Raw genomic sequence first — 17,695 nt, forward strand, 5'->3', positions numbered from 1 at the left:
TTAGGTCTCTATAAACAATAGAGATGGGTGTGTGGGAAAATCCCAGCAGATCAGCAGCTTCTGAAAGACTCAGACTTTAACTATAGTGTTGTGATTAAAAGTTGCAAGCAGGGTTTATAACTCAGACATTACCAGCAGAGTTAATGATGATCTGCTGCTGTGAGGTGGTATTGTTTGTATTTTGTTTCTTCCTCAGTGGCAATCAGCTGTACTGCAGTTAGGAGCATTTAAGGCTCTTATGAGGAGACACGTTTGATCCTGGAGCAGCCCAGATTGGGGATTTATGTAATCTCAGCACAGTGGTTTTAGATTACACCGATTCATTTACTCACAAGTCCCGCAGCGCCTCCAACCATATCTCGGTGCGGTGGGGGAGGGTGTGGCTCAGGCTGATTCATTAGCAGTTTTTCCTCTTTTGTCTTTCATTGGCCAGAAAATCTAGGCAAAGGTGAGTGCCAACAAAGCACTTTAAAAAATACTCGAGTCAATCCTTTTACTGGAAAACAGTCCAACCCAACCCCTGCTCCTGAAAAAGAAAAATCAATTAGCTGCATTAGGATTTCAAATCTGATCCAACGCACATGAAGGGGTTATTGCTTCTGTAAAAGATGGTTATTGAGCCTACACCCGCTGCACCCTCCCACCACTGCGCTCTCATGCACATAAGGATGCCATTGTTTGCACTTGTCTGCACGTCGTCTCCACCAGCTATTCACTTATTTCTTGGAAATCCTCAAAATCTGCCCAGCGACCACCGCGTTATCAGGTAAAAGGATTAACAGAGCAAAGACTAAAGTAATTTATCAATCAGTGACTGTTGTGCAACGTTGACGTCTTCCAAGAATACTAACATTTCTCAAAACTGTGCTCTTTACAGGCTTTGGTTTGTTCCCCAGAACTAAGATCCAACGAGGGAAAGAAGGAGACGCAGTCACGCCATGGTCTGTATTAATGAGCTGAAATATTTATTTTTAAAAACTGAAAAAATAAAAACAAACCCACCAACATAGTTTTAGTATATTATACAAAGACATATTTCAATGTTGCTATGTGAGTATCTGTTTCTCTCTGACTACAGTGTGAGGCAGTTTGAAAGGCTGGCTGAGCTGGTAGGACTAAACAGACATGAACCAGAGAGAGAGCCAAAGAGGGAGAGAGAGGTTAATAAAAAGGTAATTTGGGCAAAAATAAAATAAAATAAAACCCAAAATATCACTCGAGGTGCAATCCAGTCTTTCAAGACACTTGGAAAAAAAAAATCCATACAAAGAAAATGCTCCTTTCTTTTATGGAGGTTTTCTTCTTCTACTGAAGTCAGCTACCAGATGTGTTGTCCAGATGTGGAAGAAGTGACAGACTACAGCTAAAAATCATTTAGTACAAAAAGACCTGGACTCAATAGCACTGCAGATAATACTTCTTATTATTATTGGCAAATACTATTCGACCAGCAGCTGTTAAATTACCCAGTGTCACAACCTTTTAGAGATATGCAGCTGAAGCGGAGCGTCCAAAACTAAAGTACGTTAAGACACAGAGAGACAAACCCCCACCACCACCAACCGCGGGTCATCGAATAGAAAGAAGGTAAGTAACGTGTTGAGGGTTGAAGATAAACGCCTGCTCGTCTCAGGTTTCAGAGTCCAGAGCCAAACGGCAGCTCGTCGGGTTCAGCAGGAAGTTAGGAAACTAACTGTTTTGTTTAAGTTAAACCGAATCCTTAAAAGCAAGCAAAATATTATTTCCAACAACAGGAGGCTTGTAGTTTATGTCCACAGCTACTTGGTCTTTAGGAAGCTATTGAAAAAACACTGCAGTTTGCTTTCGTCCCAGACCCCGTGATCCCTCTGTCACTCAGAGAAGGAATTCAGGGAAAATAACGGCAGTCGGTCCCCCGCTGTGCGTGGCGAGAGGCTGGGTCACGTGATCAAACCGGGCCGATCTAAAGGTTTGTGCAGCGGGAATGGCCTCGAGTCCTCGTTTAAGTCTGACTTCAAGAAAGGTCAAAGTTCTCATGGATATTTCTTCTCCTGCTGATTTATTGGGCTAAGCTTGTGACGAGACAGCAGAGGAGGGTCTCTGTCTTTACTGAACCGAGGAGCAAAACTTGTGTTTTGATGAAGAGAAAAAGACATCAGAACGAGCTCTATATTTAAAAAAAATAACGATAATAAAGAGGGCTGCCTCTTGCTACCCTGTTCCCCAGTTTAACCAGTATAAGAAGGAAAATCTGAAAAATCAGACCCATGTTATTAGTGTTTTCAGCAAACCTGCTCATCTAAACCTTCCCCTGATGCACGGCTACCTCCAATGATGTAGCATGAGGTAGTTCACAGGGACCGTGTGTGTGTGTGTGTGTGTGTGTGTGTGTGTGTGTGTGTGTGTGTGTGTGTGTGTGTGCTACTTTGCAACCCAACCCTCCTGCACATGGACCGTTCTATTTGAGCGCTTATTAAAATAAAGACCAAAAATCAGGGGTGTGTCTGTGTGTGTGGGAGGGGTCGGTGTTTAAGTTAACAGTCATGGTCGTTACAATGGTGAGGAGGTGAAAGGCAGAAAGTCCAGCGAAGCGGACTCAATAAGGTGAGAACTCACAGTGAGAAAAAAAGAAGCGTCTCGGGCTCCCGCGGTTTCACGCGCAGGACAAAAACATCTGTTTTTAAATGGGAGAGCACGCCGTCTATGTTACGGAGACACGAATGTGGGCTGGGTGGACTCATCTCCCCCCTCCGTCCTGCTCCTCAGAGTTCGCCCTTTGTGCGGTGCGTCCCGGGATGACGAGTAGAACTTGTGCAGCGAGGAGGGAAACGACAATAAGAGACCTCGCCGCTGAGTTTTCCCAACACAGTCCAGGAGGAGGAGCGGGGGGGAAGGCCGCGAAGCCGGGCTGTGGGTCGTCTTTCACACCGTTCCTCGTGTGCACATGTTCGTCCCTCCGATACCACTAACACCCCCACCCATCCTCCGCTGTTGCTGAGCCCTTGGTGCTGTCCTTTATGGAAGCTTCGGGACATGGGTGGAGAAGCGGGTTTAGAAAAGAAGCACCTTTTCATTTGGCTTGGATAACAGACAAACAAATAATAATTAAAAAAATAACAAGGGAGAAGAAAGGCTGAAAAGTGTGTCTATAAATAGAAAGAGGCAGACAGAAGCCGGTCTTCTGGGTTGAGGAGGAGTGGGGTGACGACACCGGTGGCGGGGATCAGCCTGTGCCTGTGGAGGACGAGGAGGAGACAGATTTTAAGTGTTTTTGTTGCTACGGTTTTTTTAAAACCGTGCATAAATTGTAACGCAGGTGCCCACCTTCTTCATCCTCGCCCCAGCCTTCTGCTACGCCGGCCAGTTCGTAATGCTTCTTCCTCAGCTCGCCGAGACGCTCTCGCTCCTTCTGCAGACGGGTCTCCAGCTCCAGAACCAGGACCTGTGGAGACGCCGACACGTTCACAGGACTGTTAATCACTTTCCCCTCTCAAATCCTGGAAAACGAAAAACTATAAACAGATCGGCTCGAAGCTGAACAAACAAGGGAGAAGACGACCTTTCATCGAGCAACAGCTGATGATTTATTACATTTAAAACTGTACGTAACGCAGCCACAGCTGCCAGCGTGGGTTTATGGGTGTCACGGTGTGATACAGATACAGCTGTTTAACTTTTCTCAAACACGGAAAATCCAACTGTCATCCAGGCTGAATTATGTCAGGCTCGTGTGTTTGTGTGTGAGTGAGAGAAAACCTTCTAAACAACCAGATGAAAGCTGTTGTTTAAACAGGTCTGACTTAAACTAAAACACACATCTTAAAATAGGAGCCCTGTGTGCGTTTCCAACAATGAGCTGTGTGTGTGTGTCTGTGTGTGTGAGAGAAGGTTCAGAGCTTCCCGTGTTTTTCTTTCAGTGTGGGTGAAGCAAAGCCACAACACAGACTCAAGTGTTCACATGAACCTTGGCTTCACTCACGATGAAAAACGAACCTTCAGAGTCTCGGATCGGCACGCCTACCCGAGCGGCTCGCTCGTTAAAAATAAGACTTTGTGATTATTTTGGGGCCAAAAGGGAGAGACTATTTTTACTCCACGTCCAATGAAAGGCACCTTGTGAAAAGCTTCTCGGATGAAGTTACGGTCACCTCCTGATTTAATTAAGACTGTCGGCTGCTCGCTCACCTGTGCATCCATCTCCTGTCGCTTGATCTGGGTGAGAGTCATGCTGGAGAAGTCCATAGTGTCTAGAAAAGACCGGCATAAATATTTTGTGGTTGTTTGGTTTTTTTTCCTTTCTTTTTTAAGGTAGCAGGAAATAGGAAACTAAAACTCACCTGTCTCTTCAATCTGGGACTTCCCAGACTTAGTGGAGGCCACGACGGCCGCGGTGGCCTGTGTGACGCCGCGGGACGCCTGCTGCAGGCGGTGCAGCTTGGTGCTGTCTTTGTCTGCTTTTACCTGCAGAAGGAGAGCAGCAATAATGCGAGAGACGTGAAATCTTTAACATCTTTCCCTAGAGTTAACTGCTAAAGTAACGTTTTCAGCTTTCTCAAAAAAGCTCAACTTCTTTGCTCACCTTGGAAGCAGCCACGAGCTGTGCTGTGCTGGCAGCAATTTCATGTGAGCACACCATCAGCTCCTCAAACTTCCCTTTGCCCTGAACCACCAGGTCAGCAGCATCCCTGCAACAACAACACAGTGCAAAACAAACTCAAGGGAAGCTCTGATTTTAATTTAAAGCTAGAAAGGAAGTGGAAACAGAGTTTTTATACACTGGAGATTTTTATAGTGTTAACGCGGCTAGCATCTTAAACCAAAGCACACATAGAAACAACGAAAACGACTCCTTAAAACATAAACTATACCCCACATCAGGGTAAGTGTTTATAGCATAACATTTACATAACATTAGATAACAGCCATCATTACTACAGGACATGAACAAAACTGTTAAGTTTGTCCACCTGTGGTTGAAATTCAAAGGTTTTTTTAAATATAGTTTTACTGGTTTCTTGTATTTGGCAATTCCACTTGTTGAAAATACAGCACTTTAAGCAGAGAGCGCAGCTCATCCTGGGGAACACTGACTCAGCTAACAGAGTCTGTACCAACGCCACATCTAGGAGGTTGCTTGGATGCCTGAACAATTTCACTTTGCTCCTTTTCTGCTTTGAACGACTGCCCGACCTAATCCCATCTCTAAGTGCGCCCAGGAACGCTTCAGAGGAAGCAGTCTGCATCTGCGATGTCATCTTCCCTGTCACTAGCCAGAGCTCCTGGGCATCACGCTCAGAAGAAACTAAAACTTTGTAAATAACCTCACAAGCCTTAAAGTGTTCGCTTTATCAATCTTCTTCTAAAAAAAAAAAAAGTCTCCTCTTTGCTCATCATCATCATCATCAACAACTTTCCCACAGCAAGCACTCAGCCTTCAAGCACTTTAATACTTTGCTGTGAGGAAGACTCACAGAGGAGAGGAAGGCTACTTACACCATGACTGTAGCGCCCCATCCCACCGCTTTGGAGGCAGAGATCAGGCCCTCGGTCCAGCGTGAGTTCTTGGCATAAAATTCCTTCATGGAGGCTGCCCCCTGGTGGACAAACACCAAACATGTTTAAATTAGATGTTAGATATTGAGTTTATTTAAACTATGCTAAAATACCAGTAACATAAAGCTGCAGTGTGACTCACCCTTCCACTCTCCACGATGTCCCTTTGCAGATCTTTGGAAGACAAAATAAGCTCCTTGATGGCCTGCATGAGCTCTGTGCAGGAGGCCAAGATCCTGCAGAGGGCGACAGAGCAGAAGACAATCACTGCCTGCAGCTCTCCAGCTCAAGCAAGCCTGATGTAGCTCAGAAGCTGTACCTGCAGATATCTTGAACGCAGCTTGTAGCGATAGCTAATGCACGACTGATGCACCACTGACCCAAATCCTCAGTGCAGTTTGTGTGTTTTGTTTTGGTTACAGCTGTAGTGGCTGTTTGTTCCTCTGCATGATCATCTCCCACAGCAGCTACAGATTAAACACTTTTTTCCTTTTTTACATGAATAATTAAGTCACCCTGAGAGTTAAGAGAAAGTTTAATTAGCTTAATTTGCACACAGAGTTAATACACAGCCTGGATGAATACCAGAGAAACCTAATCAACCCGATCTTTTTTTATTGTGGGTCCGACAAACGGCCGACGTTTATTTAATGAGGCTGAAAAGACAGAATACTGCATTGAAGACAAGTGTCAGGCTGGCTTCAAATGTCAAGCTTTGTCCTGGTTTTGTGGTTGAATTTATGAAACTCTTCACACATCAGCACTCAGCAGGTGACTATCCGACATCTCGCGGTTGATGAAAACCATCTCCCTTTCCTTTCCCGCTTCATTTCCTCAGATTGCGCACATCAGAATACAAACAGATACCTGCAGGCTTGTGTCTGTGTTATTTATTCAAAATGAGATGGAGGAGTTCGCCGCTCTCTTAGGAACACTCGCCTCTGCCAAGGAGGCAAAACGCCACCAAAAAACACAACATTTGCACATTTTTGGTAATGTTTGTATGCGTGTGTGTCATTCTGACACTTTGTAGTGGTGTAGAGTGAGGTCATGTTAACAATCCATTAAAATTTAGCTCACATCTTCAAAGTTCACTTAAACATTTATTGGTGGAAAATTAACAAAAAGCCTCCAATTTAGAAACTATGATTCTTACAAGTGTGGGGTGTATCGTCAACGTATTGTGTCACATTTGACCTCTGACCTCTCCATCAAAATGTGTTATATCTATAAAGAAAGTATTTTCAGGAAATATACTGTAGTATCATGTTATATAGTGACTTCTAGTTATTTACAGCACTATTCCCTTGAAGGTAAACACTGCTTTGGTGAAGGTTTGTGGAGAGCTTCTTGTTGTTGAAGAAGATGCTGAGTTAGTTTTTGGAGATGACTCAACTTCTTCTAAAGTTCAAAAGCATTTTGCTGCTGTGCAGGAAAGAGAAACCAAAACAAAACCACCGGAAGTTAAAAAGCTTGAGGTTGAAGTTTGTTTCTAATTAGAGGTAAAATGTGGTGTTGTTGTCTGTGCTATGTTTGGCAGGTCTATATCAGAGCTTCAGTGCACTGTGTGACTGTTTGCTTTAGGAGGAGGGTGCTGCCTGGTTAGAGCGAGGACATTACATGACTCTGAACTCATTTAAAGGTCGCTGAATGTCCGCTCGTCCGAGTTTTACGCTGTTGCATGAGTGTAGAAAGGCTCACGGTTGCAGCTGCTTTAAAAGCCAGACAGTCAGTTATCTTTGGAAACCCACATTTAACTAAAAATGATGTTATAGGAAAAAGATAATCTGCTCAGCTTCCGTGCGGTGCCCCCCCTCCAAAAAAAACAAGTCCTAATCTGAGCATTACCTCTCGTTGACCTCCATCTTGATTCCTGTATCAACTGCTCGAGAATTGTTGAGCATTTCCTGTTGGCGCGCACAGAGGAGCATAAGGGGGGGAGAAGAGTGAGAGGTTAATACTGCTGCAAAGTCAAACAGGGGACAATGTTTTCACACTGGACACTCGCACAAACACCTGGTGCCTGATGACCAAAGTTAAACACCCCTCCCAAACACACTTATGCACCTCTATCCTGGCAGCGGCTGATTCCACAGCGGCTGAAGTGGCAGCCATTTCCTGCTCCACGAGGTCTCCCAGCTCCCCCTGCTGCAGCTCCAAACCCTGAGGACGCAATTTCTGAAACAGCGGAAAGTCAAGTATTCACATTAAGGGAGAAATTAGCCATCGTATCACAAAGCGGCTGCGGAGACAGAGCGACTCTTTATCTCTACCCACCTCTGCCGTGGCCAGGACGGCCTCCAGAGCTGCCTTCAGCTTGCCGCTGTCCGCTGCAGCGAGGCCGTCCTGCTGCTTCATCAGTCCCAGCAGAGCCAAAGCTTCAGCCCCGCACACCTTCACACTCTCTGACAGGGCTGACACACAAAAAGGGGCAGGAAGGATGCACGGGTTATAAATCCACAAACACACACACTAAGTGTTTGAGCTACCAGATTTATACTCTGAACTCTGGGATATGACTGTGCCACAAGCAGCTGAAGCTGGAGTGTTAATTAAACCGATATCTCCTCAGACGTGTCAACCGCTGCAGACGAACACTCTGACAGGAGGAAGCCAAAATATAACTCTGCAGCACCTGACAGCCAGATGATTTGCTCTAAACCAGGGGTGTCAAACTCATTTTAGTTCAGGGGCCACATGGAGAAAAGTCTATTCTCAAGTGGGCCGGACTGGTAAAATCATTGTATATATAACTTAAAAACAACAACTTCAGATTGTTTTCTTTGTTTTAATACGATCAACATAAAAATAAATCTAGAGCCTGTGGACAGTATGTTCAAAATAGTACAGGCACAACATAGCTAATAATCATAAAACATCAAGTTATTTGAAAATTCTGAGGACAAAGAACACACAAACACACAGTGCCTCAGTGATTCACAGACGTATATCACAGATCACAGAACTACATCAGGGAGTCTCATGCAGCACTTTCAGTGGGGTTGCATAGTTTATTTGACTCCTGATACCTGGCATCTTTTAGCTTTCACCAGCTCATCAATATCAGGCTTCACATCCTGAGCGTCAGCTAACTTCAGGATGTGCTCTTTACAGAGAAAACTTGCTCACAAAGACACACAACAGTTTTGCAGCGAGGGCTGTCAAGTTGGGGTAACCTGGCAAGAGATCCTGATAGAATGTGTTCAAGCCACCTGCGGCAAATTTGCCCTTCAAATCCGAGTCACACTGCAAGTCTATTATTTCAAGTTGGATCCGGACGGGCAGATCAAAGGGATTCACGGTGAACGGCGAGCAAAAAACTTTGAAGTCTTTCTCCAGTTCACCAAAAATCTGAAATCGTTGCTCAAACTAGTAACAGTCCCGTTATTTTATCTTTAAACCGCTTCATATCTGCCACATCGTGCACACATTTTTCAGACAGGGGAAGTGAGCTGCGTCTCCCACAATAACAGCTTCAACTTGAAAGAACGCATGCTGTCATAATACTGCGTGACAACTTTGTTGCGTCCTTGCAGCTGTTTGTTCAAGTTATTCAGGTGCTCTGTAACATCCACCATAAATGCAAGGTCCTGCATCCATTCTGCGGAATGAAATTCTAACACTGGTTTGCCCTTTTCTTCCATAAACCGTTTAACAACAATTTCTCCTCGTAAATCAAAGAAACGCCTCAGCACAGCACCTCGGCTCAACCATCTTACCTCAGTGTGGTATGGCAGGCCATAGATGTGGTCTTTCTCTCTGAGAAGACTGTCAAACTGACGGTGATTGAGGCTTCTGGATCGGATGAAATTAACAGTTTGGATGACCACCTTCATGACGTTATCCATTTTCAGTGACTTGCAACACAAAGCCTCCTGGTGCAAAATACAGTGAAAAGTCCAAAAATCACGTCCTCCATTTGCAGATTGCACTTTATCTCTGAACTTTTTTTTACAACGCCTGCCTTGAAAAGCGCTATATAAATCCAATCCAGTATTTCTTCCCGATCGTTGAGGGCGCACCATCTGTAGCCAGGCTGACAGCGCGGGACCAGTCCACTCCGACCCTGTCCAGCGCAATGAGCAATGAGGTAGCTAGCTTTCACTGCAGCATCACTGATGTCTGTGAGTAAACACAGACTGCTGTTTCTTCAGACCCGCCAACAGTTCATTCACCTTCTCTCTTCTCCGCTGCCCTTGAAAGTTGTCATATTTGTCGGCATGAAGACTCACATAGTGGCGACGGAGGTTATATTCTTTCAGCACTGCAACATGCTGGGAACACACCAAACATACAGCTTTCCCATTCACTCCCGTGAATAAATAGGAGGATGACCATTTTTCTTGGAACACTCTGCATCCACTTTTCTCTTTTTTGACAGAGACATATTGGGGCAATAAGGGTGCCAAAGCACATCAGGTTTAAATTTCGTGGGCAAAACAAAGTAGCTCACAATTGCTATTGCGCCATCCAATGGACACAATTGGAACAGCAGTTTCTTTATTGAAAAATTGATGCTCATTTTTATACTTTACAAAATCATCTCATGGGCCAGATTAAACCCGTTTGCGGGCCTGATCCGGCCCGCGGGCCGTACGTTCGACACCCCTGCTCTAAACTGTAAACAGGCTCCACAGGCAATGTATGGAAGCACACACACCGAGTCAAAGCTAAGTGCTCCTCATTGATCCTTAGCCTCTGCAGCCTGTGGTTTTGACCCAGTGTTTAGGTTTTGTTTTTTTCTTTTGTTGCAGTAAAATAAGTGCTGGCCAGAACGCTATTATATTTGGGCATGTTTAGACTTGCCATCTCCCCGAGGGCGAAAACATTACATCTGCATGAAGTCAGCACTTTTGTTCTATTCTGGCCTGTTTTGGCTCACATTCTGTATTTAAAACACGACTAAAGAACTATTTGCGACTGCAATGTGAGTGTCCCGCCACACGATAAACAGACATACACTTAATGGTCACTTTATTAGGTACAGCTGTTCAAAAGCGCAAGTTAACGCATATCTAAATCATCAATGGACTTATGTGTGCAGACATGGTCAACATGAAGAACTGGGTAAAGAAGTAAGCTGTGGCTAAGAGGAGAGGGCAGCTGTCACTAGCTAGATCCATTTTCACACAGCTTTTCAGTGTCAGTGTTGTGGAAGGAGAAATATCAAACAGTTAGCAGGAAGTTAGCTCGCTAGAAACTAGCGAGCTAACTTCATTGATGTAGCATGTTCTGGGAGATTTCTGAACAAATTAAAACGTACAGCTCTGCTACCACTTCTAACATAAATGAAGGCCGAAAACTAAACAGCAATGACTTCTGTAGGGTTACTGAAGTTGGGCTAGCTGGTATATAATGATGTGCTACGTGATCGCTAGCGACACAGCTATGTTACCATAAGATTAGCACAGTGAAACCAGTGGATGAACGCTAACTTTTTCCCACTCGATAGAAGTTGGAGCAGCTGCGAGAGAATTCAACATTAATGAATCAATGGTACGGAAAAGAGGAAGCAAGAATATTGAGTAGAGTAAAGTTTGACTTATCTGACTGTTTTGTTTCGCTTAATGCACCTTATGTATGAAAACAGGCCCGTTATCGACAGTGAGCCTTTCGGCCCGAAAAATACGGTATACCCAGTGTGCTGCACTTAAACATTCATTTAATATCACGTACACATATACACATACCCCCAAGAAGACACTGAGAAAAAATAAAGAATAACATTGAGACTGTCTCTTTGCCATAAGTCATTGTTGATTTTGTGTCTTCACTCTCCATCCCCTGCCAAGCTGCACCTGTGATTCTGCGGCTGCTCGCTGATGAGCTGACAGATAAGTAAATCTTTTCTTGGATCTTATCCTCTGCATCCAACATCATGGTTGTAAACCGCCATGAGTCTCCCATCAACGTCAAACTTATAGACTTTGGCCTCGCATGTCCTGCGTCTGCAGTGATGCCTGGTGACCGTGTGGAGACGGTTGGTTATAGTGCACCTGAAGTTATGCTTGGCCTTCCTTACAATGAAGCAAGTGACATGTGGTCTCTGGGGCTGGTGGCTGTGGAGCCTGTACAGGCGTGCCACTCTACCCTGGAAATGAAGACTATGATGTTTTGAAATTCATCATAGAGACTCAGGGTCAGCCACCAGATCATGTTCTAGACTCTGGCGTGTACACTGAAGACTATTTCATTGAAGACAACGACAACCAACAGCGCTGGACATTTAAGACTGACCAGCAATTTCAGTACGAGACAGGATATGAGTCCCTGGAGACAAGATACATCAAACTGACGCGTCTCGATGACCTCGAACAAGTTATGATGTTTAGAAGAGGACCTGAAAATGGCCAACGTTTGTTTGTAAGCTTAATTAAACAAATGTTGGCCTTGGATGCACACCAGCGCATAACACCGTCGGAGGTTCTCCGGCATCCCTTTTTCAACCCTAAGAGTTCCCCTTGCATTGACATTAGTGCCGAAAGACCACAAAACCCTGTGGTCTTTCAGCACCCTTCAAACTTGAAATGCAAGAGATCAGAGAAAATCAACTGCAGTTTCCAAAACTCGGTTGAATTTTCAGCAAGTATTCGTACACACGTCAGCCAGCCCATCCTTCAGCTCAGATGAGCTTGAAATAGTTGAAGGGAGCATTTTGGGAAACCACTACAAGGTAGAGGCTTTCCTCGGAGAAGGGGGCTTTGGTATTGTAGCCAAATGCCGTGATACCAAAACCAACCAAGCTGTGGCTATTAAGGTGAACAAGAACCGCACTGATATTCTGCAACAGGCAAAAAAGGAAATTTTCATCCTGGAGCAGCTGAGAAGGTTGGATCCAGATGCCGCCAACATTGTTAAATGGAACGGCTTTTTCCTTGACAGAGAGCGGGTTTGCCTGAAATTTGAACTCCTAGATCGATGCCTGTGGACTACATAGGGGACCCGAATAACCGGTGTCTCCCCATAAGCGAAGTCAGGCCAATTTTAGGTCAACTCACAAATGCTCTGTCCCACCTGGGTTCTTTGGGAATAGTGCACGCTGACCTCAAACCTGGAAACATCATGGTTGTAAACCGCTATGAGTCTCCAGTCAAAGTCAGACTTATAGACTTTGGCCTCGCATGTCCTGCGTCTGCAGTGATGCCTGGTGACCGTGTGGGGACAGTTGGTTATAGTGCACCTGAGGTTATGCTTGGCCTTCCTTATAATGAAGCATGTGACATGTGGTCTCTGGGGCTGGTGGCTGTGGAGCTCGGTACAGGCGTGCCACTCTACCCTGGAAAAAAATATGATGTTTTGAAATTCATCATAGAGACTCAGGGTCAGCCACCAGATCATGTTCTCGATCCTGGCGTGTACACTGAAGACTATTTCACAAAAGACAACTACAACTACAACCAACAGCGCTGGACATTTAAGACCAGCCAACAATTTAAATATGAGACAGGATATGAATCTTTGGAGACAAGATACATAAAACTTAAACGTCTGGATGACCTCGAACAAATAATGATGTTTAGACGAGGACCCGAAGATGGCCAACGCTTATTTGTCAGCCTTATTAAACAGATGTTGGCCTTGGATGCACACCAGTGGATAACACCCTCTCAGGTTCTACGGCATCCCTTTTTCAGCCCTGGGCTCTCCAACAGGTTCCCAAGTATCAACATTGAAAGACCATACAGAGTCAATCTCCAGCATGGCATCTTCCACCCTGGACCAAAGTGATAAAAACACAAACTGGGGTTGGAAAAGGATATTAACAGCAAATTACACTGGAAATATTAGTTAAGCTGCTCCAATAATTATCACTTTGGCTTTTTTTAAAAATTTTCACTCCCCCCACCCCAACCAGTCGTGACAGAGGGCTGTCCCTTCCTGAGCCTGGTTCTGTCGAAGGTTTCTTCCTTTTTAAAGGGAGTTTTTCCTTCCCACTGTCGCTAAATGCTTGCTCATAGGGAATCTTCTGATTGCTGGGGTGGCCAAAACTCTAGGGGAACTAGTAATTCTTGTGAAAATAAAAAAAATAAAAAAGCCTACCAATATTCAAAGCAGAGCAGCGGACACCTTACCATCACATCAGTCCCTTAATCCGACCTAAAACACCATGTTTACAGAAATAAATTCCATACAAATTGGAGCCTCCTAGTAGACATACCTGTGTTATAAATGTGAAACGCCTCCAATTTTCAGAAAAGTTGACCTCTGCCCTTGAAGTCAAGGTCACTGAGATTTAAGCTTCACAGAGATTTTCAGTAGATGCAACCATGGTATTGATTTGAAAAATCGACACAGTCACAAACTTGGATGTCCACAGCACCTCGCCATATACCAAAGATTAAGAGGTGTTTTTTTCTAGGTTTTTATAAAGATTACAAAACACAAATAACAAAAATGTCAACGCTATTTTGATGTTGTCTAATTTAGTGCAAAAAACAAAACAAACCCAAAAACTAATAAATAAAATAAATATATATTACATACATATATATATGTATATACTACATACTATAAAACATTTTAGTGGTTCACAATGGGGTCAATGAACAGAATGAAGGAAGTGAGTCATTTTTATATGACAATGGTGTGAAAAATCATTTTTTTGTATTTGTTTGTCACACTTAAACATTTCAGATCATCAAACAATAAATTTTTTTAATGTATAAAGAAAAAATCCTTTAACTGTCCAGTTTTCTTGATGTTATTATGCTTCTACCACTGGTTTGTCATTAATAAATCAGACTTTGATTGCTGCAGCAGAAAAAAGACGAATAGAAAATGGTGCAGATTTACACTTTACCTGAAACAGAGCAAAAGTGCTCTTTACATAGGTTAATGAATATTAACTAATATAGGCTAGATATTTGGACATTACTAGCTTCATTTGGGCCTTCTGAGCCATTAGTCCTCTGGCTTATTGGAATCTTGACTGTCTCCAGTTAGTCCAGAATGCTGCTGCAAGGTTTTTAACTAAGACACGAAAAAGAGAGCACGTTACACCAGTTTTATGTTCATTACACTGGTTTCCAGTACATTTTAGAATTCATTTTAAAATCTTGGTACTGACTTTTAAAGCTTTGAATTGTGATGCCCCTTTCTACATTTCTGATCTTTTAGAACCCCACGCTCCCTCTCGCAGCCTGAGATCATCTAATCAAAGGCTGTTGGTAGTTCCACAAACACGTTTTAAGACCAGAGGAGATTTTTTTTAGAGCAGTGGCCCCCAGGTTGTGGAATGCTCTCCCTCCATCATTACGTCGCCTTGAATGTATTTATTCTTTTAAAAAGCAGCTTAAGGCTCATTTATTTAGATTGGCTTTTAATTAGATTTGATGATGATTTCACATCACTAAGCAGACAGTGACTTCACTGTACTCAGATGACCTCTACAGTCAACAGACCTCCATCCAATACAGCACCTTTGGGATGTGGTGGAACGAGAGATTCACAAATCTGCAGCAGCTGTATGATGCTGTCATGTCAAATCTCTGTAGGTTGTTTTCTGCACCTTATTTAAAGCATGCCATGAGGAATTAAGGCTGTTTTGAAGCAAAAAACAGGTCCAACCCAGTATTAGCAAGGTGTACGTAATAAAGTGACCAGTGAGTGTAAGGATCAGAACAGTTCAGATAAGTAAGGAAATGAAAATCTCCATAAACTGAAATCATCTCTCTGTACCTCTCACAGAGAACAATCTTACCGTCAGCCTGCTCCACAGGCACCATGTGGGAGGTGGCACTACCCTGAACTATGGTGTCGCCCACCAGGTGGCCAGACTGGGTCACTGCACGCACCAGCTCAGACACACCTGCACAAAACAGCAGAAAAAAGAAAGTAAAAATTATCACAAATATTCATCAGCTTTATTTAACAGCATTAACACAGCGTGATTTTAAAAGATAACAAATTACAAACAAATAACTAATTTTTTTCTTTCACATTCTGTTTCGTCTCACCCGTGTTGTCAGCCAGGAAGGCCACTCTGGTAGAATTTAATCTCTCCATACACTCTAAGGAGGCTTGACACCTGGATGCAAGGTAGTCTGCAGAGATGGAGCGACACACTTGATGAGCGCATGCACACGAACACGCTGCTACACAAAGAGGTGATGTTCACAGTTGCACTGCACAGAATCCACACGTCAGATTCTGACCTGCCGAGCTGGTGCAGCTGATGTGCGCCGGGTCGTCTATCTGAGCCAGACTGTCCTGGATGATCTTCTCCGCCTCCTCCACGGCGCCCTGCAGGCTGGCCCAACGAGCCGCTGCCAGCTGGCTCTCTAACGCCTGCTCCCTGCTCTCCTGTGGACAAACGCACACAGTCAAACTTACAAACATCGCAATCTGCACACTCAGAGCCGCTCGCGTCTCCCACGTGCTCGATTTAAAGTGACTAAAATTAAGAAGTTTACAAGGGGAGATGTTTGAATTCATCACCTTCTCATTGAGTTGGTTCTGCAGGGTTTCAGCACTCTTCACCCTGCTCTCTCTTTCAGTCACCAGCGAGCTTTGGACCCGCTCTAGCTCCTCCCCCCGGGCCGCAAGCTCCGCCTCCACCTTCGACAACGACTGGACCAGCTCGGCTTTCTCCGACTCCAACGCTGCCAGCTGAGTGCCGAGCACCTCGCTCGACTGTGTCGAGGAAATAAAACATGGAGGGATTACGAAACAAAAACAATGAAGTGAGAAGAACAACAGAAGGAAACGATTTGGATGGTCAGGATAATTCACAGCTGTCGGGATCAGGAAGAGCTCTGACCTCACTATAAAAACCCAAACACACACACAAAAAAAACCCACTTCATCTTTAACCACAATAACCATGTTGTCTCAGACCCCAGAGCTTTGGGGTTGACCTTTAAATAAAGGAACTCTGGGAATTTGTGGTTTTGTAATGTAGCTACATCCTCCTGTCTTTGGACGAGAGCAGTGGAACTTGAGCCGAGTGCCTGCCCTTTTATTTGCAGGTAGATAGTGAAGTGTAAAAGCAGGAAAAGGTGAAAGACTTACAGCCTGGGTGCCGGCAGGTCCGACAGACAGAGGAGGAAATGAAGAAGAAACAGAACTGTTAGGCTTTTTAAAGCTGCGGTGTGAGAGCTGCTCATCGGGGAGAAGGAAAAATAAAGTGACAAGAGCGATAAAATGTGGGCTGTGGGAGCGAAAAGAACTGGAGAGAGGCGGAGGAGGACAGAAAGAGTGATGGAGTTGATAAGTGGATGCTGCAAAGAATAGGAAGTCAGGAGTGGGAGGCTGAGAGACGGATGAAAGGCACAGGGAACAGAGCATGTGCAGAGAAACGGTACAGTCGTCGGGGATCCTGAGGGTTAACAGCATGATTCAGGGATTTATTTATTTATTTATGTTTAAATTACGCTTATCCCGTTATGAATTTTCCTGTAAATGATCTCGTTAGCTCCAGCTTTTTTTCTCCCCTCTGAAACATCCGTAGTTAAGATCCTGGAATGAAATGCTGCACTAATGTAAGGGACTAAATAGCCGTGTTTCCATAAGCAGTTAATGTTTGTGCAAGATTTTTACCGCTCTCATCTCTCGCTCTCTCTTTGTTTTCTGCAACTTTTTCTATTCAGCTCAGCAATGACAAAAAAAAACAACAAACAAACCGAGAGGCGAATAAGAAAAGAAACGAGGCGGTGAGGGGGAAAAAATGAATACATAACAATTGCTTCTGTTTAAATTTCTCCACTGTGAAAATCGTTTTATTCAATCGCTGATGTCAAACAAACGAATTAGCATATCAATTCTAACACAAGCTGCGCTTTGAGCCTCTGAAGCGGTTCGCGTACAGGAACAGTCGTGATTAAGAGAGGAGACGATGAAAAAGAAATGGAGGGCGTGGATGATGGACGGGGACGGAGTGTGTTTTTATGGAGCGCGATTGTGACAGAAAAGCGGTTATTTATCTTTGAGTCATTGTCCGGGATGTGTTGTTACCATTTAAAAGTACTGTGTAAAAGTGTTGAGCATCCCTCATTTGTTTAATTCCAACAAGCTTTGCTATGAGCACCTTTATTAGAGATAAGCCTCGTTTTCCCCTGACAGCTCTCTGGGTCAAACCGGAACCAGCGTCTGATGAAAAACTGACAAACTTTCAGAAAGCCTGGAGAATTATTGCTTTAGATCACTTTACAAATGCCAAGAAAGC

General features: G+C 44.1%; 1 protein-coding gene across 2 annotated transcripts in view; it reads right to left on the reverse strand.

Moving 5' to 3' along the window:
* Positions 1–941: 941 nt before the first annotated feature.
* The window catches only part of hip1 (huntingtin interacting protein 1), a 50,140-nt gene continuing 33,386 nt past the window's right edge, over positions 942–17,695 (reverse strand). For both annotated transcript variants that reach the window (XM_085245360.1, XM_085245361.1), the window contains exons 18-31: positions 15,970–16,164; positions 15,687–15,834; positions 15,489–15,575; positions 15,233–15,340; positions 7,810–7,946; positions 7,600–7,710; positions 7,381–7,439; positions 5,675–5,768; positions 5,473–5,573; positions 4,559–4,664; positions 4,317–4,440; positions 4,165–4,226; positions 3,304–3,421; positions 942–3,213 (exon numbers count right to left, since the gene is read on the reverse strand). In XM_085245360.1, coding sequence (XP_085101486.1) covers positions 3,203–3,213; positions 3,304–3,421; positions 4,165–4,226; positions 4,317–4,440; positions 4,559–4,664; positions 5,473–5,573; positions 5,675–5,768; positions 7,381–7,439; positions 7,600–7,710; positions 7,810–7,946; positions 15,233–15,340; positions 15,489–15,575; positions 15,687–15,834; positions 15,970–16,164 — 1,461 coding nt within the window. In that variant the 3' untranslated portion in view covers positions 942–3,202. The remainder of the gene's footprint in view (positions 3,214–3,303; positions 3,422–4,164; positions 4,227–4,316; positions 4,441–4,558; positions 4,665–5,472; positions 5,574–5,674; positions 5,769–7,380; positions 7,440–7,599; positions 7,711–7,809; positions 7,947–15,232; positions 15,341–15,488; positions 15,576–15,686; positions 15,835–15,969; positions 16,165–17,695) is intronic.

Source organism: Mchenga conophoros, linkage group LG14, assembly GCF_057382185.1.
Source record: "Mchenga conophoros isolate Kocher_MC1m ecotype Shallow Benthic linkage group LG14, M_conophoros_male_GT1.1, whole genome shotgun sequence".
Lineage (NCBI taxonomy): Eukaryota > Metazoa > Chordata > Actinopteri > Cichliformes > Cichlidae > Mchenga > Mchenga conophoros.